Source organism: Neoarius graeffei, chromosome 19 (assembly GCF_027579695.1).
Source record: "Neoarius graeffei isolate fNeoGra1 chromosome 19, fNeoGra1.pri, whole genome shotgun sequence".
In the NCBI taxonomy this organism is placed as follows: domain Eukaryota; kingdom Metazoa; phylum Chordata; class Actinopteri; order Siluriformes; family Ariidae; genus Neoarius; species Neoarius graeffei.
Genome location: NC_083587.1, coordinates 20,365,647 through 20,388,731, shown reverse-complemented (window position 1 = coordinate 20,388,731; position 23,085 = coordinate 20,365,647). Strand labels below are relative to the sequence as shown.

The window sequence follows — 23,085 nt, the reverse complement described above, 5'->3', positions numbered from 1 at the left end:
CTTGTTGCTCATTCCAGGGCCCACAATATGTTTATATTGGACATTATAGAAACAGTCTGCACTCTTCTTCACCAGTATATTTAAATGATTTATAATCACATTATCTGGAGACACCCAGAAGAGGACAGGATCCATTTAGAGTCTGGTTCCTCTCAAGGTTTATTCCTCATGTCATCTCAGGGAGTTTTTCCTGCACCAATATCACCTCTGGCTTGTTCATTAGAGATCAAAATCTGTATCCAGATTCCTGTGACAATGTTCAGAGTACAGTTTGATTTATCTCATTGAAGCCACCTGTTTCAATATGTTTGCCCAAACTGCTGTTGGTCTAATTTACATTTCATGACTGAAATTTTGCCCTACTCGCTGTTTCCTATAAAGTAAATCCGAGTCATTTTTTGCTCTCTGAGGTTCATCATTTGGATATTAACCCTAAACAGTACAGCATGTGCACAATATTGTGCGTTTGGCTTCCATACATGAGAAAAAAGTCGTGCTCTCTGTGGTGGATATAGTGAGGTTTCTGCTGGTTCTACAAGTCACAGGCCAAATGCAACATAAAACATCATCTTGACTGGCAACATTCCTGCTTTTAGTCACACTTAGGCCTACTTGGAACATTTCTGGAAATGTCTGAATGGTGTCCTACTCCCTGTTCCTTATAAAAGTTCAAGCTCCCTATGATACATCATCTGGACATGTATTGTGGGAGGATCCAAAAAATGTCAAAATGTCTTAAATGATGCAGTATGTAGTAGGTTTCATGAATTTTCAAACACACACTCTGCTGTTTGTGCTTAGAATGAATAACAGAACAAATTAGTCATGAAAGGGTGGTGGTGGATCCTGAGTCTATACTGGGAACACTGGGCACAAGGTGGGGACGTGGACGGATTACTACATTGGCAAAATGGGCAGGTGCCCAAGGCCCTGGAGCCAGTGGAGCCCTTGACCATAAGATATATAGTGGTGACACAGTGGTGTAGTGGTTAGCACTGTCTCCTCACAGCAAGAAGGTCCTGGGTTTGAGCCCAGCAGCCAACGGGGACCTTTCTGTGTGGAGTTTGCATGTTCTCCCCGTGTCCGCGTGGGTTTCCTCAAGGTGCTCCGGTTTCCCCCACAGTCCAAAGACATGCAGGTTAGGTTAACTGGTGACTCTAAATTGACCGTAGGTGTGAATGTGAGTGTGAATGGTTGTTTGTCTCTATTGTATGTGTCAGCCCTGCGATGACCTGGTGACTTGTCCAGGGTGTACCCCGCCTCTCACCCATAGTCAGCTGGGATAGGTTCCAGCTTGCCTGCAACCCTATATAGGATAAGTGGTTACAGATAATGGATAGATGTGTGTGTGTGTGTGTGTGTGTGTGTGTGTGTGTGTGTGTGTATATATATATATATATATATATATATATATATATATATATATATATATAAAATCTCATCATCTGTAGCCACTGATTAAGTGTCTAGTTAGCAGCCTGTGGTCAGTTTGTATGATAATCATGATAATCAGCCTATGATCCATGGGCAGGGACACTACCTGGATGGGAACAGCCATGGCCTGAAGGTTTGAGAAGCAGCCAGAGGGTTGCGAGTTCGATTCCCGGGACTGGCAGGAAAAATGTGAGCGGAGTTGAGTGAATAAACAGCACTCCTCCCTCTGTATCGTGCCTTGAGCAAGTCACCTAACCCTGAACTGCTCTCCGGGTGCTGTAGCATCACTTCCCACTGCTCTGGGTATGTGTGTGTGCTCATTGCTCACTTGTGTGTGCGTGTGTGTGTTCACTGCTTCAGATGGGTTAAATGCAGAGGAAAAAATTCACTCTGCTTGATCGTGCATGTTATAAATAAAGTCTTTTTCTTCTCTTAGTCTGATGTAGGACAACACACACACACACACACACACACACACACACACACACACACCTAGGGGCTGCTAACATAACCAATCCACCTACTGGCACAGTGAAAGGAAACCAGAAAAGCCTGAAGAAGCTCAGACACAGTAACTCAGGATTGAACTGGGGACCCTGAAGCCGTGAGCCAGCGATGTGTGTCTGTGTCGGTTTCTTCCAGGTTCTCCTACCTCCCAAAAACTTGTACGTAGGCAGATTAGCCCCTTCGTACACCCATGTGGTGTGTACTTCCCGGGACAGGATCTGGATCCACAGCTAAAGTCAAGTCAAGTCTGTTTGTATAGCGCTTTTAACAATAGACATTGTCCCAAAGCAGCTTTACAGAATCTGAAAGACCCAAGACATGAGCCAATTTTATCCCTAATCTATCCCCAACGAGCAAGCCCGTGGTGACGGTGGCAAGGAAAAACTCGAGGAAGAAACCTCAAGAGGAACGAGACTCAAAAGGGAACCCATCCTCATTTGGGCAACAACAGACAACATCTCATCTCATTACCTCTAGCCGCTTTATCCTGTTCTACAGGGTCGCAGGCAAGCTGGAGCCTATCCCAGCTGACTACGGGTGAAAGGTGGGGTACACCCTGGACAAGTCATCACAGGGCTGACACATAGACAACCACTCACAGTCAATTTAGAGTCACCAGTTAACCTAACCTGCATGTCTTTGGGGGAAACCCATACGGACAACATGCAAACTCTGCACAGAAAGGCCCTCGCCGGCCACAAACCTGGACCTTCTTGCTGTGAGGCGACAGCGCTAACCACTACACCACCGTGCCGCCCCGCAGACATCATGACTATAAGATTAACAGTTTTAACATGAAGTCAGTTTCGTTGATGTTATAAACTCTTCATTGATGGAAACTTGAGTGCAGGGATTGTTTCCAGACATAGAGAGAAAATAAGGAGAATGAAGGCGGTTCTGTATGATCTCTGTAGTATGAAGGCCAATTTATGCTGACAACGCAGTCCTCGCAGACGGCGTCGCAGATGGCATCTGCGTAGCCCCCCCACCTTCGCAGACGCTCTGCGCGCACCTCCCAAAAATTGTGACCACCGCAGAAGCCTCGCAGACAGCGTCGCAGACAAGAGGGCTCTGATTGGTCCACTCTACATCCACTGTACACCCACTTCCGCTTCCCTACTTTCCCGGTTTGGTTTGTTTTCACGACCGCCATTTTTAAAAACATGAGCGAAGATGGAGCAGCATGAAGAGCGGTTGATCGAGGAAGTGAGGAAGTACGTACATCTATACGACTCCAGTTCTAGTCATTATAAGTAACCGGAGGATAAACACTCCACTAACCACACCCACCAACTACTCCTAGCGATTTCACGACTTCGCGCCCCCTTGCGTTGTGGCGGTGAATAACATCGCGCACGCCTATTACTCCCCGCTCAACAATAAATCACAACCAGGGCTTTGAACCGGTTCAAGGAACGAAAACGAAAACCGGGAACTTTTTCTATTTCACATGGAACAGAAACGAAACCAGAAACTTTATTATTTTTTATGTTCCGGAACAGAAACGCTTATTAAAAATAATGGTAACCGGTTAATACCGGTTTTTATTTCGTTCCTCAAAGTTTCTGTAGCCTACAAATAAAAAAGTCATTCTTCTCCTGCGCAAGTTTCTATGACCCGCTGGGGTTCACTTCCTGTGTGACGTTCGCTGACTGAATGGAGAGAGCGGGAAGGTGGACTACTATCACGTCTCCACGTGATAAAGTGAGTAAGTGCATTACTGAGTGTCTGAGCAAAGAAGAGCCTGAACGTTGCAACTTCCCTATTGGCTGTTTGTAAAAATGTATCAGTTGTTGCCCTTCCCACGGGAATCATCGCGGGCTCGAGAGACGAGACCTGACGAGTTAGTTCATTGGTAGCAGAACAAAATGTCTGGACACAAATCGGGTTTTCAGAAAAGGAAAGAAAATAAACGGAGGGTTGAAAATACAAAAAAGGAGGCAGAAAATGCAAAACGAGTTTTAAGGTAGGACAAATGGTTACTTTTTAAGGCAGCCCGCCGTGGCTGCAGGCTTTCAGTTGCGTCATTGAATGGTTACTTTTCTGAGGCAGCCCGCCGTGGCTGCCTGCAGGCTTATTTATTATAGCCCATTTAGTTAAAATAGTTGATATAAAATGTTTATAGTTATAGTTATGTGATGGTTGTCCTGATTTAGACTGGTGTTTTTTTTTTTTTTTTGGGGGGGGGTTGCGCGATGTTGCACCTGGGTCCAGATTAGGGCAGAATTTCAGGTGTAGTTTGTTTTATGTATGTATGTACTTGCATAGATGTGTACTTGGTCTTCCAATATGGCGCCTAACAAAATCTCGCGGCGCGGTGACGTCATGCGGTAGCCCTCTATAGGGCCTGACTAGCCTTTGGTAACACACTAAATGAATTATCTTTCATTTTTGGCACTTTTTCTGTTTGTGTAGATGGGAAGACATACTGAGAATCCAAATCGCCAACATTTGAAATAATAATTGTTTTGAATTATTTCTTGTCTTATTTAATGAAGGTTGTAATAGAATTAGCCTACATTTGGCTTAAGCTGGATGAGACAGAGACATAATTTTATAACCATTTGTTAAACAACTGACAGGGAACGTAATTAACCGTTCCAGGAACGAAATTTTTTTGTTCTAACCGGTTCGGGAACGTCTATTTAATGGTGGAACCCAAAACCGGAAACGTTAAAATTCCGTTTCTGTTCAGAACGAACCAATAGGAAAAAAATTCTGGTTCAAAGCCCTGATCACAACTGTCTGCGAAAAGCTATCTGCGAAAGCCTTGTCGCAAGAGCATGCAGAGGCCCTCAAGGCCAATTTATGCTGACAACGCAGTCCTCGCAGACGGTGTCGCAGATAGCGTCTGCGTAGCCCCCCCCACCTTCGCAGACGCTCTGCGTGCACCTCCCAAAAATTGTGACCACCGCAGAAGCCTCGCAGACAGCGTCGCAGACAAGAGGGCTCTGATTGGTCCACTCTACATCCGCTGTACACGCACTTCCGCTTCCCTACTTTCCCGGTTTGGTTTGTTTTCATGACCGCCATTTTTAAAAACACGAGCGAAGATGGAGCAGCACGAAGAGCGGTTGATCGAGGAAGTGAGGAAGTACGGACATCTATACGACTCCAGTTCTAGTCATTATAAGTAACCGGAGGATAAACACTCCACTAACCACACCCACCAACTACTCCTAGCGATTTCGTGACTTCGTGCCCCCTTGCGTTGTGGCGGTGAATAACATCGCGCACACCTATTACTCCCCGCTCAACGATAAATCACAACTGTCTGCGAAAAGCTATCTGCGAAAGCCTTGTCGCAAGAGCATGCAGAGGCCCCACCACAGCTGCGCTCAGGAACACAGGGGCCACAATGCAAACCGGGACAAAACCCTGAGGGGATGATCGCATACCAAATCAGGGGAAAACAAAGAGGTCCCTGGAAGATTATTAATTTCCTCGAAATAACTTGTACAGATTTGTGGTAGTGGCCATTAAGGCTTCGAGCTTGTTCGCAGAAGATGTTGGGGTTTTCTCCTAAAATTGCAGGAGTGCAGAAAGAGCCAGGCCCAAGCTCCAGATTTGGGGATCTATTGTTCAAATCCCTCCCTCTTTTTTTTTGTTGGGAAAGTGGGAGGAGCCGAAGCAGAGCCAAAGGGAGAATTGTGTGCGAGCTCAGTCATCCAAAAACGGCCTTTCAATGGGACAAGTTTGGGGGAGCCGAGGAAAATGTCGGTCCCACCGCAGTAAATTACCAAACTAGCTCAGACCTTCTTTAGAGGGTGGGGGGGAAAGGCAAAGAAACACTCTTTACTTCTTTTTCTTTTTGGTTTTGGGATTAAATTCTGCACGAAGTTGTTCGGTGGGGAAAAAAACAACCCTTCATACACCACAGAGAAACATTAAAGCAGGCTTCCTTCAGTTCATCCGCACCGCTCGGGGTTTGGGTAAGTCTCCGAAAACACTCAGGCTCACATGTTTTTAACTCTTCAGGGTTATTTTTAATCCACCAGTGCTCTTTAGAAATCTGTCTAATATGCCTCGAATGATGTTTTACCCCTGAAATGCTGGAAACAGAGACAGAAACGAAGCTTTAAACTGAGGGTAAGAAGTGTCTTGTTGCACTGGTGTGATGCGCCTGCTAAGCTAGCTAACAGTGAACTTTAACACACTGTTTTGTTTCGATGCTCGCCTTTTAAAACCAGTTTAAAACATTTTCCGACGTTGTAAAACCCTAGAACATGCCCTGTTTCGTTTTTAGACAGAATGCAGATCGTAAAAAAAAAAAAAAAAGATTTCAAACCTCCCCCATCCCCAAGTTGAAAGTTATTCCCTGAGTGCTGTGCTGTGCTGTGCTGCTGTGTGTTGTTGTGATGCTAAGCTCACTGGCTGCAGTGTAAAGTTATAGCCAAAGAGACACAGAAGTGTTTCTTTAATTCATTTCCTGAGTCCCATTACAGTTAGAGTTAAAAATGAATAAAATATTGTCTCATTCTTTAAGAACTGAAGTGTGTACTGGCTAGTTTGGACTGTCTGCTGGTGCAGTTTAATGATGACTGTCACTACTGAGTGTCAAAACAAATAATCCTTAGTTTTTCAGGCCTTAATTCGTATAACAGACCATATAACAACTTGTAAATAAAACTAGATGAGTTTTCTGGGTTCTTTTTATTGTTTACTTGTTATATATTTATGTCGAATAAGCACCATTTGCTTATTATTATTATTATTATTATTATTATTATTATTATTTTGTTCTGTGTATTATGAATGAAACAGCTTTGCATCCTTGCCATCATTCAACACGTTTTCACGTCTGACAGTTTCACGAGCTCAGATTTTTCTTTAAAATATAAAGAAATAAACATTTTTGGGAATGTTAACTCTTAGCTTCATAAGTATAATAAGTATATTAACCCCTCAAACCAATTCTTGTAATTCTTATAGCTGCATACCTTCTTCTGTAAAACTACTGATTAGGAACATTATAATAATCCGAACACTACACAGCGTAGTATTTACGTTTAAGGGGATAATATCTAAAATTCAGTGTATCTGTGACATGAGTGACTCAACTCCACGTTCCTGTTGATTACTGCTTATTTAGTGCACAGGCTGTTATCACATTAGGCATGTACTGCATTAATACACATACGTTAATACATTCGAACTTACTTTCTGCACTTTTGTCACTACATACCTTCTGTATTACTTTTCCTGCAGTTTCTGATCAGGATACGAGAATAATAAGGACATGATAATATGTCAAAGATTTAAAAGGTTAATGATAAGGGTTCAAAATCTGACATAAAACAAAAAAAATGAATCAACTCGACATCCTTGTTTACTACATATTTATCCATTATACATATTAACACACGAGTTTTTTTTCACATTTCATTAGGTTATAAAGGATTACATACTTCTTTCTGGGAATGTTAACTATGCATTAATACTCAGACTGTTAATATATTGACTGTCAATATCACCTTAAACCAACAGCTGGTTCATGGGTTCATATCTGAGACCTGAAATGAATGATTCAGGTCCATGTCCCTTTAGATGATTTAATACATGCATATTAATCACGTTAGAGTATTTAACACACGCTAACAATCAGACGAATCAGGTTTCACTATCAGTAAACTTGATCACAGTATAGTTTTCGCAGGTACTGAATGTGCTTTGAGGTATAATTTAAGAATAAGGAGAGATATGAATGGAGTGATATTCAACAGTGCTAATAATAAGTATTGTGCGTGCCTGAAAAGGACAAAACTGCAACTTTTCCCCTTCTTTTTGCTCTATAGACTAGCTTTTAGTGATTTTAGGAGATATGTGCAGGATCACTGAAGGGAGGACTCGAGTTCCAGGGATCATTTTGTCATTTGGAACAAATCCCAGCCAGACTGCTTCATCGAGTATTAAAATCATTCTCAACAACAAAAAAAGGAGCAGTAACGCTGTCTGTGCCGCAGTCGTTAAAAATTCAGCGATTGTATTATGGACATAAAGAGAAGACATTCGATCACTGCAAACTCAATTTGCAGGGGGAGGAGGAAAAAAAAACCCTTGGCTGCAGTGTTTTCGTTGATGGTGATTGGCGGGCGGGTGGATCAAAGTTATTCCGTAATTGAACCCCTGCCTGATTATGCTGTTGGGTTTTATGGCATTCTGACCTTATTTGGTGAGGGCGTTATTTGGGAAAGGCTTATTAGCTGTGTGCAGATGTAGGCCCAGATTTTTGCCGACATGCCCTCACAGCCCTGAATTCTTTTGTAACAGGTATCTGGGGTGAACAAGCTGGGCCGGGGATTTTATGGAAGTTGATAGAGGCACATTAGAGAGAGGGATGAGGGTATTATGTTTCTGAGAGACGAAGAATGATGAGGATATTGCCAAGAAGAAAGTGCATGAAGATGAAAAAAGAAAAACAGCTACAGTGTGAACTTACTTGATTGCTTTACAGGGTCGGTCAGAACCTGTTTTAAAGGTCAAGGCGCTTGTCTTGGCACATTACAACTGTAATGTTGAGTGTGAGAGACTGTAACCCCCCCCCCCCCCCCCCCAACTTCTTACATCTTACATGCTACGAGGAACCTGATACCTCAGCACCATAGCGACTCTTCACCCACTTCAGGCTTGTTGTAATAATAATAGTCGTAATAATAATAGTAATTATAACTCCAGCTCCACGGAAGAGCTCTTTTTCAGGAAGCATAATGCACTCCTTACAAAGTTTTTGGGGAGCGTTAGATCGTGTTTTATAGACCTGTCCTTTCCTTTCCCTCGGGTCACTTTCTGCTTCTGATAGCGAGCGCGTCATGTTTCTGGCAGGGAGGCTTTTTTATTTTTGCGGTGCTAGCACTGCCTTTGGAAAGATTTATTATTTTCTTAAAGGGTGTAACTTCACTCTTAATTCACGAAAGGAGCACAAAAAAAAAAAAAGCTTCCTCAGGGTAGACTTTTATGTCCGCTTCAGCTGGTATGCTCACGCAGTCATAACAGCCTGCAGGCAACAAGCAGCGAGCTCGCGTGTGTGTGGTGGAGGAGATGCTCTCCAATCAGGATTATCTTCTCATTCAGGAATGTAGAGCTTGTCACTACGTTGTTGATAAACGCCTTCAATCTCTCAGGCGTATTTTCTGGATTGATAGTCGGTGTGTCAAGCGCTGGGAGAAAGAGCATGATTGGATTTCATACAAGGCTGATTCACCTTGCCTTTTAGTGCATTAACTCTTTCATCACCAGGTGTTCAGATTCAGAATGACAGTCGTCATTCTGGTGGTCACATGATGAGTTAGTTTTGCTGAATGATATAAATAACTGAGTAATAATCCATGAGTAAATTATAGCCTATGAAGTGAGTAAATGAACTCCACGTCCATATTGAGCCAATGCATGCAATAAGCAAGAGTGTTCTAATGATGTGGTGTTGATATTATGGCATGGCGTGACTTTTCTGAACATGTACAGATTTGACGTTGACTCTGTTGATGGACTCATTTCCTGTTCCGTGTTAATTCATTTCTTTGCATACATGTTAACACTCAGATCTCGTGAACAAAGAAGTTTGAGGTTCAAATGCAAAGTGCATTTCCTCCACGACTGTGTGAACCATCTGTGACATTTTCTTTAAGAAGAACGATGCCGTGGTACGGCGGCCATGTGGCAGAGCACTTATGTTTCAGCTTTGTGCCCCTGGAGGCACTGATTGGTCTTGTACAACATGTTGCATGCACACTGGAGGGGGCGTGTCCTTGTCAGAACCCTTCTCTGATTGGTGGAAAGAAAGAGGATGACCTTTTTTTTTTCCTTCACATGATTTTCTCAGAGTGAGTGTCTGTATCTGATATTTGTAGCATAAAAGACATCACAAGCTCTCTCTCTGTCTCTCACACACACACATGCACACACTTTTGTTGTTTGCATGAGTGCATTTGGCACAGGGTCATGAGCCGGCTGATGGACTCCAGGCTCATAAGTAAGTAAGCTGTGTGTGTGTGTGTGAGCGTGTGTGAGCGTGTGTCAGGACAAACAGCCCAGTGTGTGTGCATTTGTCAAGTAGATATTTGAACAGGGATTAAGGGCCGCTCGACGAGCCAAAAGAAACCAAGACACACTCCATTCACACACTCGCACTAACTCTCATTTACGCAGCAAACACTGTCAATGTCGCATTCACACACAAGCTCCAAACACTCTCACACACACACACACACACACACACACACACACACACACACACACACACACACACACACACACCACAAGTCCTTTTGAGTATGAATAGAGGAAATCATTTGCTCTCATTGTAAGAATTCACACCTCACGATCCCAAATTTGCATGAATTCGCACAATTTGTGCGCAAAAATGATGATGCTGAAGTTTAGGGGCGGGGCTAACAGTCATACCTTCTGTCACAACCTGATTAATAAGAAATCTAACAAAATCTAGCAACATCACTGTGCTTGTTTTTGTTCTTACAAATCGTATACGTGACTACAGGCGGTATTAGTTGTAATTTATAATTAACTTTCATGTTTGTTGCAAATCCACGTAGCGATTCTCATCATTGCAAAATGATTGTATATTCTCGATGTTGTAATGAATCGTGTCACTTATAGAACATTTTGTCACTTTAATAAACATTACAAATGACTTTCGTGTGCTACTGATCAGTATTTACTTTGTGTTTCAGTTCGGCGTTTCTGGCTGTTTATATTTTGCAGTTCTTGAGCTTTGCATACTTTAGCTGAGAGCAGATAAGAGATATAATAAAGGTACAAAAAAAGGGGTTTTATGTTGCAACTTCTTGCCGTTGTGGTAGTGCAATCACTAGACACATTTGGTGTTTGTAAATAAAAGAGATGAGTGTGGAACCTGGTTGCAGAAAGACTCGACTTGGCGTAATGTCACTATTTGGTTATAATCGGACTGAAGGGTTTTATTTAGAAATCAGATATTACTAAAGTGACATTAGTTAAAGTGTTATCCATTTGTTATTATGGATTATCCAAATAGCACTCCCTGTCTTTTAGTGCTAGTCTAATCCTTTCAAGTAGTGTAACTATAGAAGGTCTTTATGGCTTGGCGTCCTGTCAGTAGCTAATATGATGCAAAGCGGTCGGTGGTTGAGCCGGTGAATGTGTTTATGAATGCTGTTTGTTTCTGACACTCACCAGTGCAGCGTGACGTATTAGGGGGAAAAAAATCCATTCTGGGTTGAAGTCACTATACCTAATCAAAATGTAAAGGCAGTGATGCAGCGGCGCTTTAGTCCTTTAGTCTGTCAAGCTGTCTCACTTTCTCATCTGCTGTACATTCAGCTTCCAAAGCCTCGATGTTCATGCTCATCCTGCCAACAACACCATCACAGTCATCATCTCGTAGATCATTAACCAGCCAAACCGAGCCTCTGAGCTCAGTAATGGAGCTGCGTTGCATTCTACGACTTTTGAGTCCAACATTCACATCAGCGTCTCCACTACTTCTGCACTGGATTTCCCATTACTATGATGTTAAAGAAGAACATTGGAAAAAGAAATCGTCTAGTCAGAAAAAAAGCTCTTGCTCTTTTGATTTAAGAGTTAACACAGAAACCTGACCGTTGTCCCTTATTTTGAGATGGATTACGGTTTTTTTTTTAAATCCTAACACAACGGTAAGTACTGTAGCAATAACAACGTCCCACTGTGGTGACAGAGATCCGCTAACTTCTCACAGGAATAATGAAAATTTCATCAACTAACAAATTAGCGCCAGCATCACTAAACACATCACTAAACCAATATTAGTGTTTCCCTTTAACATTCCCATTTTTCTCGTCTGGATCGACGTTGGCATGACGCCATGGTGTGTTCAGAAGCTCGGAGGCTGCCGTATGATGTAGCAGCTCAAAGTGTTTGTTTGTTCGGCGGTTGGTGTCGACCTTGATGTGTCTACAAACTATGTGGTCATGGGTCCTGCAGGTGTTTACAGAGGCCAGGAGTGTGTGTGCATGTGTGTGCGTGTGTGTGTGTGTGCATGCGCCAAACCTATGGGCTACCCCTGACGTTCTGTTTTTAAACCAGCCTTAAACGTCACCGCTGTTTGCTTTCCTCGTTTGTCATGTTTACTTCTGGTCATATTTAGAGCCGCTTGCTAAGGCAACTGCGCTTTATCACACCAACTGGTGCTTATAAACAGTTTATGCACGTTTTATTACTGTTGTATTATGCACTTTCCCCTCACCCATTTCTTTTCTCTCCTTGGTTCTGAAAGGTTTATTGGTCCTCAGACAGGCAGTCTGAGCACTCCGGGTTCCTGCTGAATAATGCGGAGAAATTGCTTTTGATTTAAAATTGGTTCCATTCACGGTGATGGAGGAGCTGCCAGAACAGCGGGGGCCCCTCCATTCCTCCCTCACTCCATCCCTCCATCTCTCCCTCCCCTCACCTGCACAACTACACACTGCTAACGTGTGTGTGTGTGTGTTTGCTGACGCAGAGAATCACATATTTATTCTTATGAGAATTTGACAGCCTTGTGCGTCTGTGTTTGCTGCAGGAATTTGGGATTTATTGTTGGAGATTTGACAACATGGCTCACCCTAATTCTATATATATGTGTGTGTGTGTGTGTGTGTGTGTGTGTTTAAATTTAATGCCAGCTTGTAACCTAGTGCCTGTGAATGTTTATTTTTCCTTGGAATAATTAGCGTAGAAGATAGTTTGAGCATACGTTCGTAGCTTCTTAAAAGATCACCCAAATTCTGTATTTATAACTTTATAATAAGAATTTGATTTCTTTTAAAAAATGTCAACTTGTCATTAACTTAACAAAGCGTTTTATTAATTTAGTTTAGTTCAGTCTTTGTGTCAGGATTAGGATCTGAAAGGCCACCTGTAGCCACATTGAGCCGTGAGGTCATGTGACCATGCCACTGCCCAGATCTGCTAATTACTGCATGCTTTGCTAATTGAAGCATGTGCAATAAATTATGCAAAGGCCCTCCTTCTTCATAATTGATTAGAAATCCTGTACTTGGCTTGATCTTTTGCTCATTAATCCCTTGAGAATGTCTGTGTCTCATTAGTGCTTTTTTCTCTCCCCTGTCAGTGTGAGAGTTTTGGGTTTTGTTGCTCATTAATACATAGACCGGGGGGGGTTCAAGGAGGGAGGATTGACCTCGTTAGTGGTGCTTTTGATGTTTCATTTTCAAGCTTGTGAGCAACTGATGTTTGCTAAAGTCCAGACAGCACCAATGAGATTCTGCTGTATTTCCACCTGCCATACAGTCTTTTGGCTCCATTAGGAACATGCCAGAAGTTTAGAGAACGGATTCGGGTCGAATGATGCGTGCTCCAGTGAACAGCCTAGCACATGGTGTTCTCATGCAGTCAGAGGACCTAATGATGATGAATCTCACCAGTACATGAAGAACTATTCCACATTTGCATTTGTATTGACACGTTTTCATATTGTCTCCCGACACACTAACTTATGTCCAGAAGAGACCTCTGTGCGTTAACCCTTAAAAGTTTACACACAAGGAACCATGAATACGTTTCCATATTTGTGAATAATTTTGACATTATTTGACTTGAAGATTTTTGCACCTTATTGTTCAGCAGCAGGTTTGTGTGCATCATCATTTTATCTGTGTGGAAAGAAGAGATCAAACATGAAAAACACGTCTGTTCGAAATCCCTAGTCTTGGAGTACCCCTGCTCTTCCACACCTCCTCTAACTCATTTCTAAGACAGTGTAGAGCTTATAGAATACATTTTCAGGACCAGACTGGGGCTTGGAACCAGAATTTGGCCTTCTGGTTATGTTGTGGTCATGTATTGTGAAAGCATCCTGCTCGATGGCACACAAGTTTTCCCAGCAGCAACAAGCTGAAGACAGTCTGCATAGAATTCCTGTGAAATCAGACTTTTTGTAAATATGAATGATGAGCTGTTAAGTAAACTGAAATGGGTATTTGTTCTCGTCCACTCTGAAAGCTTAGCACTGAGGTTTACTTCACAACCATTCACCATTTCACACACTTACTTCATTGCTCCATTGCATGACGTCTCCCTTTCTCTTATTAAACTGGATGTTTTTTTTAACTACGTAAAACCCTCCGTTTCACATCCATCCTGAGTCGCCTCCACCCCCTCACTACCATGACCACTGCCTCCATCTCTCTAAGCACACTTGGTCATCGAGCCCTCTGCCCCTCCTTCGGTCCTTCCCTTTGACCATTGAGCCCATCAGCTCTTCCTCCGGCCCTTCAGAGAAGCGTCTCTCTTTTCACGTTGGGGCCTTGGGGTTATTGTCCTCGCGCCGGCTCAGTGCTTTACAATGACTCTCCACTCTATTAAGGTGCGTTCTGCCTGTTAGCGTCACCCCGAGCAACGGGCCTCCCGCATGGCAGCTATTCGGCTGGGCATTGTGGGCCGCAAGCCCGCACAGCCAGTTGAACCCAGCACTCCTCACACTTGACACCGCATGTGTTTATCTAAAGGAGGGGGGCACTTTGTGTTGTTTGGAGAATTTGCGATGCCTGTTGAAGGACATAAATGGGTAGCGCGAGAGAGAGAGAGCGCGAGAGAGAGAGAGAGAAGAGTGATAAATATTCAACAGCTCAGCTCCCGAGAAGGCGCTAAGACACTAAGACGACCCCCCCACCTCACCCCTTCTTCATCCTATTCCCTCATCCCTCGTTCTTCTTCTCTTCTCCTCCCTCCGCACCAGAAAGCAGATGGAATGTGAACGGCGTGAGAGGCGCTCACCGAGTGCAGAGAGCCGGTTTATCCAATTAGCAGGGTTGTCAAAATGAATTTATCCACACAGGCCGCAGGGACAATAGTGCACTGAGTGGCCCGAGGGTGGAAAAAAAAGGGCTCAGTGACAATGAGACTTTGTGAAGTGACTTCTACGCACTCTATACTCACTCAGAAAAGACTGAGGTGATGATAGGAATGTATTGGAATGACGTTTTGCGTGTTAGAGGTTTTGATGCTTGGGACAGCTGGTGCATCAGATTGACTCAGGACAGCTGTGTGTCCCTCCCTGGTGATACACGTCTCTGTAGGAAGAGTGTAAACGTTTTTGATGCTCTTCTACTAATGGTAGTCCTGATAACAGTGCAACTATCACTTTAATAAATGACACGGTTGTGTTTGCTCTGAATTTGTTTGTTTTAAATGATTGTTCAATCTAGGAGAAAACTAATTGGTGAACATAGAAGAAAAAAGGTCCTTCGTCTTTGAACAACTTTTTCTTCTTTAAATGAACAGACTTTTTTTTTTTTTTAGCAAATCTGAAGTGTTATATGAGCTATTCTTAATGATATTAGACAAAAAATAAGCTTTCGGGCTCATTTTCAACATCAGGGGATAACGTTCCGCTGTTGCCGACTTAATGTAGGTGATGAACAAATTAGTTTCAGAGATTTGCGCTCCTCCTGTTTGGTTTGCGGGTCGTATTATTAGAAAGAGTTTATTGATAATAAATCAGGAGTCTGCAGTCGCTGGCCTTGTGCTTCACCAGTATTTCAAGAGCTCCATTTTGTCACTCCAATGGAAAGAATGTTAATTGTAATCCAAGACCTGGACAGAGAGACAGAGGGGAGGGGTAGAGATGGGGGGGGGGGCAGAACGAAGGACAGGCATACAATATGAGAGACAGACAGCAAGAGACAGAGATAGTGAGAGATAAAGAAGGACAGAGGGAGAGACAGAAACATGGGGGCACGGGGAAGGATATGAGGCAGAGATATGGGGAAAGACAGACAGTGTGAGACAGGCAGCAAGAAAGAGAGAAGGATAAAGAGAGAAAGTTCGAGAGACACAGAGAGAGAGAAGGTGTGGGAAGTCAGAATCACATTAGATGAAGTAGAAGAAATTCCACCTGCTTTTGGAGTGAAGAACTTCGACAAATGAATTAATCAACAAACAATCTGGCACCTTTCATGCAGCTGTAAGGACACCGTGTGGACAAATGCAGATGTGTGTCCCTGCTGCTGACAGTGTTGACTGTTTGCTCAGATGGACAAGAGCTCTGCTTACTTGTTATGCTTCCCCCCTGGAGATGAAGTTTCAGTGTCAAGTCCTTTCCGCTCGGGTAAAGAGATACAAAAAAAGTTTGTGTGTGTGGCTGGACTCACATAAATGAGAAAGACAAGCCTCTTGTTTCGGAAAAGCCCAGAACTGCACCGTGTCTCTGGTGAGCTCCGTTCAGTCGGTGTGACGTTCTGTTTGTTTTTTGGCATCGGGAAGGAAAACATTTGTTTAGGGCCGACCCTAAAGTCTGTAAATGCAGTGCATTCTGTTTGGTGTGAGAAACTCTGGCGAACAGCTAATGGCTCTGGAACTCAGACAGGTCCACATCGCAAGAAGGATTTATTTTTCTCTTTTAGACTCCTGTTCGTCTCTGCCCAGCCATGTTTGGAGCTCTGAGTTGTTCTGCGAAGTGTCATTAATCATTTAGTTTGAAATTATAGATGGGTATGAAGGAGAGAGAGAGAGAGAGAGAGAGAGAGAGAGAGAGAGAGAGATTTGCAATTTGGGAGCAATGGACCACCCTCCTCATCCTGACGGGAAGTTGTTAGTTTAACCTGACAGGAAAGAATTCGGGAAACTTGGCAGTTGGGGGGGGAGAGAGAGAGAGAGAGAGAGAGAGAGAGAAGCTCCTTCCTGCATTAACTGTTAATAGACTGACCATCTCTTCCCAGCCCCCCCCGTGTTTGTGCTTTGGATGAATAATGCAGTCTCTGTTTGAGCCTCTCTCCGGGCCTCTACCTGTATCAGTTACACCTGAGTGAGGGGCGGCTCAGATTTCGGCTCCACCATCCCGGCGCCCGCCTCAACAACACGGCGAGAGGGTGCGGGCGCAACAGGGCTGTATGCTCCCAAGATGAAAGGAAATACTCTCATTAAAGCACTTCAATCTCACTTACAGTTTCTTTTTTATAATATCCAAACTACTGGACCACTTTCAGAGGTGGACAAATGATAGATCTTTTATCTCTCTCGCCGGACAAGTACAAGCTCCAGGGTGCTGTTTTGTTTGCTTAGAAATCTAAATAATGAGGCTAAAAAGTTGTAGCTTACAATGTAATAACATACAGCGAATGAGTTAAAGGTTTATATAATATACCATGTGTATATAATAGAGACTAAGAAAAATGAATTCCCAGTAAGGGGATGAATGTGGGGGCGGCACGGTGGTGTAGTGGTCAGCGCTGTCGCCTCACAGCAAGAAGGTCCGGGTTCGAGCCCCGTGGCCGGCGAGGGCCTTTCTGTGTGGAGTTTGCATGTTCTCCCCGTCTCTGCGTGGGTTTCCTCCGAATGCTCCGGTTTCCCCCACAGTCCAAAGACATGCAGGTTAGGTTAACTGGTGACTCTAAATTGACCGTGAATGTGAGTGTGAATGGTTGTCTGTGTCTATGTGTCAGCCCTGTGATGACCTGGCGACTTGTCCAGGGTGTACCCCGCCTTTCACCCGTAGTCAGCTGGGATAGGCTCCAGCTTGCCTGCGACCCTGTAGAACAGGATAAAGCGGCTAGAGATAATGAGATGAGATGAGATGAGGTGGGATGGGATGATTGTGTGGTCGTAGTCCTTATTCTCTTCTAATGATCATTTTCATGTAGTACATTGTGTTTGTGCCCTGAACTAAAAGTCAGCAATTCATTATAATTATTAGCCCATCCGGCCAACAGGCGATGAACTTTATGCCATCATGTGTTGTCTGTTGTCCGTCCATTGTCCGTTGTCCATCCGGTGTCATCCACATTTCACGAAAATCAATTCTTCTCTCTCAATTCTTCACCGATTTTTATTCTTTTTGTCAGGAAGGTAGGCCTGCCTGGGGTGCATATAGCTTCTACCCAAATTTGCATAATTGCAATTAATAATGAAGATATGGAGTAATTAATCCCTAACGAGCAGTTTCCACACAAATTGCTTCTTCTCTCTCAATTCTTCACTGATTTTTGATTCTTTCTGGTATGAAGGTAGGGGCTGGGTGCGATTTGCTGGGGGGGATGGTGGGGATCATCCCCCCCTCTGGTTTTTATCTCTGCTGAAAAAAAAATCCTCGGGGACAACCCCGTCAATAAAACAAACAGACAAAAAAAAAAAGTTGACATGACAGGCATGTTGTGACACAGTTTTCTATGGTCTACATTGCACTCACTTTCAAAATGACCCGAAGTGGCAGCTTTGATGTTCACGAACGTCCCCAGCAAATAGATACATTGTAGATAATAACAATATCTTTGCGTTCTCGCAGGGATGCAAACAGCGCGCCTTTTGGCGGATGCCGCCTTTTTCACGGCCGATTTTTTTTTTTTAGGGGGGGCGTTGGAGTGTCTGATTATAATTTCAAAGTAAATTCTGTATTAAAATTACTAAATAAGCAAATCCGTTACAGTCCATGAAACAGGAAGTATAAGGATGAGAAAAAAACAGTTTAAATCGGAAAGCTGGGCACAATGTGAACTGCGCCATCAGAGCAAACTGTTCATTTAGTATTCATGTATTTTAGTGATTTTCGAGTCACTGTCCATTTAATCCGGAGGGAGAGAAACATCACAGCAACGCGACAAGCAATGCGAACTTTGTTGTGTTAGTGTTCGTGTATTTAGTCAGAGAGATAGGAAGATGAATTTACTATCTCTGGTTTAGTGTTCGTTTTCATTTAGTGTTATTCATTTGATATCATCGGATGTTATTGAGCTGTTAGCCTATTGTTACCTTAATTTTGTGACGTTTCATGATTAAAAAAAAAAACATCCCCCCTTCTGGTTTTTTGAAAAATCGCACCCTGGGTAGGGGTACCTAGGGTGTATATAACTAATACCCAGATTTGCTTCATTACAATTATTTATGAAGTTATGGACTAATTCAGCCTTAATGAGCAGTTCAACAAAAATCGCTTCTTCTCAGTCAATTCCTCGCCGTTTTGGATTCTTTCTGGCAAATAGGTCGGTATTCCTAGGCTGTATATAGCTTATATATATATATAGCTTGTATATACTGTATATAGAGTGTATATAGCTTGCAACATTTATTGCGCAAGGTGGCCCACTTTAGTTCATTCCTTCTGGACTAGACTACGCCGTCATTGAAAGTCTTGTTTTTATGAGGTGTTGTGTTCTGTTCTTGTATTGCATATCAAAATATTCCTTGAGTCTGACTAGGGGTTTTTATTTTCTCTGGAAGTTTAACCATGAAGTGACTGTGTTCTGCTAGTAGGAGAGTTATACGGTGACTGATTTTTAGCTGTATTTGTATAACTGATACTACTGATACTCCCAGGCTACTAATTTGTCCATTGCTGACTCTGTAAGTGAGTCAGGGGTTGGGATTGTGTGTTTGGTTTTATTTCTGACAGAAAGGCTTTGTTAGGACGCTTGTTAGATCATTTTTGTGAGTTTTGTAAACTGCCTGTGTTTACATCTTGCTATTCTGGTTTGTTTGAGCTGTTAGCTGATAGACTGACTCTCTCTCTCTCTCTCTCTCTCTCTGTGGCAGAGGTGGTGTATGGAAGATGTCGAGAATGGCAGCCCGAATAGCGTGGCATCGGAGGCTTCAGGTGCTTTGTGCTGTGTGTTCAGCTCTTCTGTGCTGTCTGCAGGTTGCTTCTGCTCTCAATGGTAAGCTTCCCACTTCATACCTACAGTTATATAAATCCCAGGTCCCCAAATCAGGTATTCTCAAGTGGTCTTATGTGATGTAAATGATGTGGGATTCCATTCATTAAACCACAAACCCAAACAGTTTTGTAAACGTCATTCAAAGAGAAGTCACACCTTTAGCCTATTTCTTTCTCCTTCTGACATCCCAGATGACGACATCCCAGTGTTCACGGAGGAACCGCTGTCCGTGGTGCAGAAACTGGGGGGCAGTGTGACCCTGAGATGCAGTGCCCGACCCACTCAGGCCCGTATCAGCTGGCGCCTGAATGGCCGTGAGCTGTTTGTGGATGGCGACGAGGCCGAGCTGGGCGTGGTGATGCAGCCAGACGCACTCTTTATCCCCTCCCTCTCTAACGGTATGCTGGGACGATACCAGTGTGTGGCCAGGACCGGCGCCGGAGCCAGAGCTAGCATGCCTGCTAACGTCACTGCAGCCAGTGAGTACACAACTTACTTACTAACATGATGCGGTGTCAGGACGATTAGAACCCAGGTCCTAGTGAGAACCCGAAATACCAATAAGGTAAAAGATTAACAGATGAGAATATTTGATCTGCCACAGTGGGTCATGTTTTTTCTTTCTTTCTTTCCAACATACTCACCTGATGATGATGAATGATTGACCTTGTGGTTGTGACCATGTGACTGTCTTAGTTGTCACGACAACATTTTCTCTACTACACACACCCAACTGATTGTTTTGTCCATTTTGATAACTGCCACACAACCATAACATAACACAACCCAATAACTTACCCTAAACCACTTCTCTAACACATCATTTTTAAAAGTAACCCATAATTTATCGCTTGGCATTTTAAACTTGGATGATACTTGGCAACATTTTGGTTTATGGAGAACAGTGAGTGCTTCCTGGAATGTCTATACTCAAGAAAAAAATGCAAAGCATCTTTTCCAACAGGATATAAGGAAATATTTAATGAGAGTTCAGTTCAGATGAAATATAAATTACCTGAGGTTTTCTCCTGGTCATTTTATGTGATCTTTTATGATGCGTGCGCGTGCACACACACACACACACACACACACACACACACACACACACACACACACACACACATACAGAGTCTAGAACAGATTTGGGCTGGAATAAAATCTCAGAGATAGTAATTACATGACCCCACCTGTTCATATAAAACTCATACCATCCCAATAGGGCTGGTATGAGTTTTATAGCTTAAGGCTGATAAAATAGAAGATTGTTTCGCGACGTGATCAGTAACATTTAAAATGATTCCCCCGTGATCACTGACACAGGGTCCATGTTTGAGAATGTGTGTGTGAGCAGCAGCGATGCAGTTTTAGTTCAGCAGGGTTTGGCGCTGGTGCTTGTGTTGGACAGTGATGGAGTGTGTGCGGTGGTTGTGTACAGTGGTGACGTGCCAGATTGTAGTCCAGTGCTCTTAGTGCTGTTTTGTGTGTGTGTGTGTGTGTGTGTGTGTGTGTGTGTGTGTGTGTGTGTGTGTGTGTGTGTGTGCGTGCGCGTGTGGACTGTTGGCCATTCTGTGCTGGGGCCAACATAGGGAGGGGTGTGTAATATAACCTGTGTGTGTGTGTGTGTGTGTGTGTGTGTGTGTGTGTGTGTGTGTGTGGAGACACAGGCCCATTAGTGCAGGGCCTCCTCCCTGTTCTCCACTGCATTCCTCTGGATTGTGTGTGGGTGTGTGTGGGGAGAGTTTTCTGTTTCTCTGTGCAATGTGTGTGTGTGTGTGTGTGTGTGTGTGTGTGTGTGTGTGTGAGAGAGAGAGAGTGGCAAAGCAAATGTGTATTTATGACAAATGCTATGACTGGACATGCTGTGACTCTGCAGCTATTTGAGACAGGAACCAGTATGAAGATGAGACACGATGAGGTCTTTGTCTCCATCCCGACCTCTACAAATGAGACAAAAACACTTTCCATCATCTCCCCTTCCCTTCTCCGCTTCTCCTCTCCAAGTATTTTATGGAGCGTTAAATTTCGCTCCACTCAAAGAGCACTTTCAGTCCCTTGTCTCTCCCCCCCTCCCGTTTTTCTTTTTTTTCCTTCATTCCTTTTTTTTGTTTTTCTCTCGCTCCTCTTGCCTCCCTGGACCCTCAGTGCCTCTCTCTCTCTCTCTCTCTCTTTCTTTCAGACTCCCATTTCCTGAAACATAAAAAACGAGGAGGTAGGATGTGTGTGTGTGTGTGTGTGTATCAGATGGAAGTGATAAGGCTCCTCTCCCCTATGAATCAGGCTGATGGAGCTGCAGATGTGGAATTTTAGCCAGAGCCTAATTTAATAAAGACCCCTCTTCCATCATCCAAAGAGGAGAACAAGTCTTTTGGGAGGCTCTGTGTTTGTGTGTGTGCGTGCGTGCGTGTGTGCACAATCCTGTCTCCATATTTCACTTGCGTGGCTTTTTTTCTCATTTGTCTTTACTCTGTGAAAGAGCTTGGCTCTCCCTGGTATCTGCCGCTGTAGGAATCCTGTCTGAGCTCACTCCCACCGGGGAGACGGCTGTGTTTTATTTCAACCTCTCCACTCGAATTCTTCTAGAGACAAGCAAGCCTCCCTCGCCTGTGAGCCAACACACACTCCTATCACGCGTCTCACGGGTGCATATAATGGGCTACAAACTCAGTCTGAGCTCTGATGGCAATCACCCGCTGAGTTGCTCTCGCGCTTGCTTTTAACCTGCGTTCACAATAGCAAGCGACAAGCGACCTTTCATCTTTACTGTACTTCTCCGACAAGGGGCCGCGATTTCAGTGACAGGCAGCATTCAAATAGAGATTTTCTCAGTTCTGTGCAAATTTGATATGATCCAGAAATGACAAATCCACACGACTGGCTCGAATGATTCCTCAGAACCTGTCCCATGGAAAATGTGGGCTGATGTTTATTTCAGTTCCCCACACAAAACTTGCAGTTAGTTCCCATTTACTGTTTAATAACCCTGGTTTCATTTCATCCTGTCGTATACACTACAGTACGGTCTTTCAATATGGAGACGTTATAAAGAACAATAAAGCTTGGAAGGAAGACTCAGAGATCGTTGGGGTCTCAGTAGCCAGTACAGTTTGGTAATCAAAGTTTAATCTACAAACAAGGTTTGTATGAAGCTGTAAATTAAACAACTAGTTTTCACCGTATATATAATTACTAGTGTTTCTTATCAGAACAGTAACGGTTGCTGAATGTGATACTACAAACAGCACACTGGTTATCACTGTCGCCTCACAGCAAGAAGGTTCCGGGTTCGAACCTCGCAGCCAACGGGGCCCTTTCTGTGCGGAGTTTGCATGTTCTCCCCGTGTCCGCGTGGGTTTCCTCCGGGTGCTCCGGTTTCCCCCACAGTCCAAAGACATGCAGGTTCGGTACAATGGGGCCACTGTAATTGGCGCAAGCTGTAGTGGTTTCCCAGCCATAATGTATGTACATATATAGATCTTGCTATGGCAAAGCTAATAAAATCTAAAAACCTTGTTGCTTGGTAGTG

At 43.5% G+C, this 23,085-nt stretch overlaps 1 protein-coding gene across 1 annotated transcript in view; it reads left to right on the top strand.

Annotated features, from left to right (window-relative positions):
• The first annotated feature begins 5,621 nt into the window (after positions 1-5,621).
• Positions 5,622-23,085, top strand: part of boc (BOC cell adhesion associated, oncogene regulated) — a 34,341-nt gene continuing 16,877 nt past the window's right edge. The window contains exons 1-3 of the mRNA XM_060899827.1: positions 5,622-5,873; positions 19,441-19,562; positions 19,754-20,041. Coding sequence (XP_060755810.1) covers positions 19,457-19,562; positions 19,754-20,041 — 394 coding nt within the window. The 5' untranslated portion in view covers positions 5,622-5,873; positions 19,441-19,456. The remainder of the gene's footprint in view (positions 5,874-19,440; positions 19,563-19,753; positions 20,042-23,085) is intronic.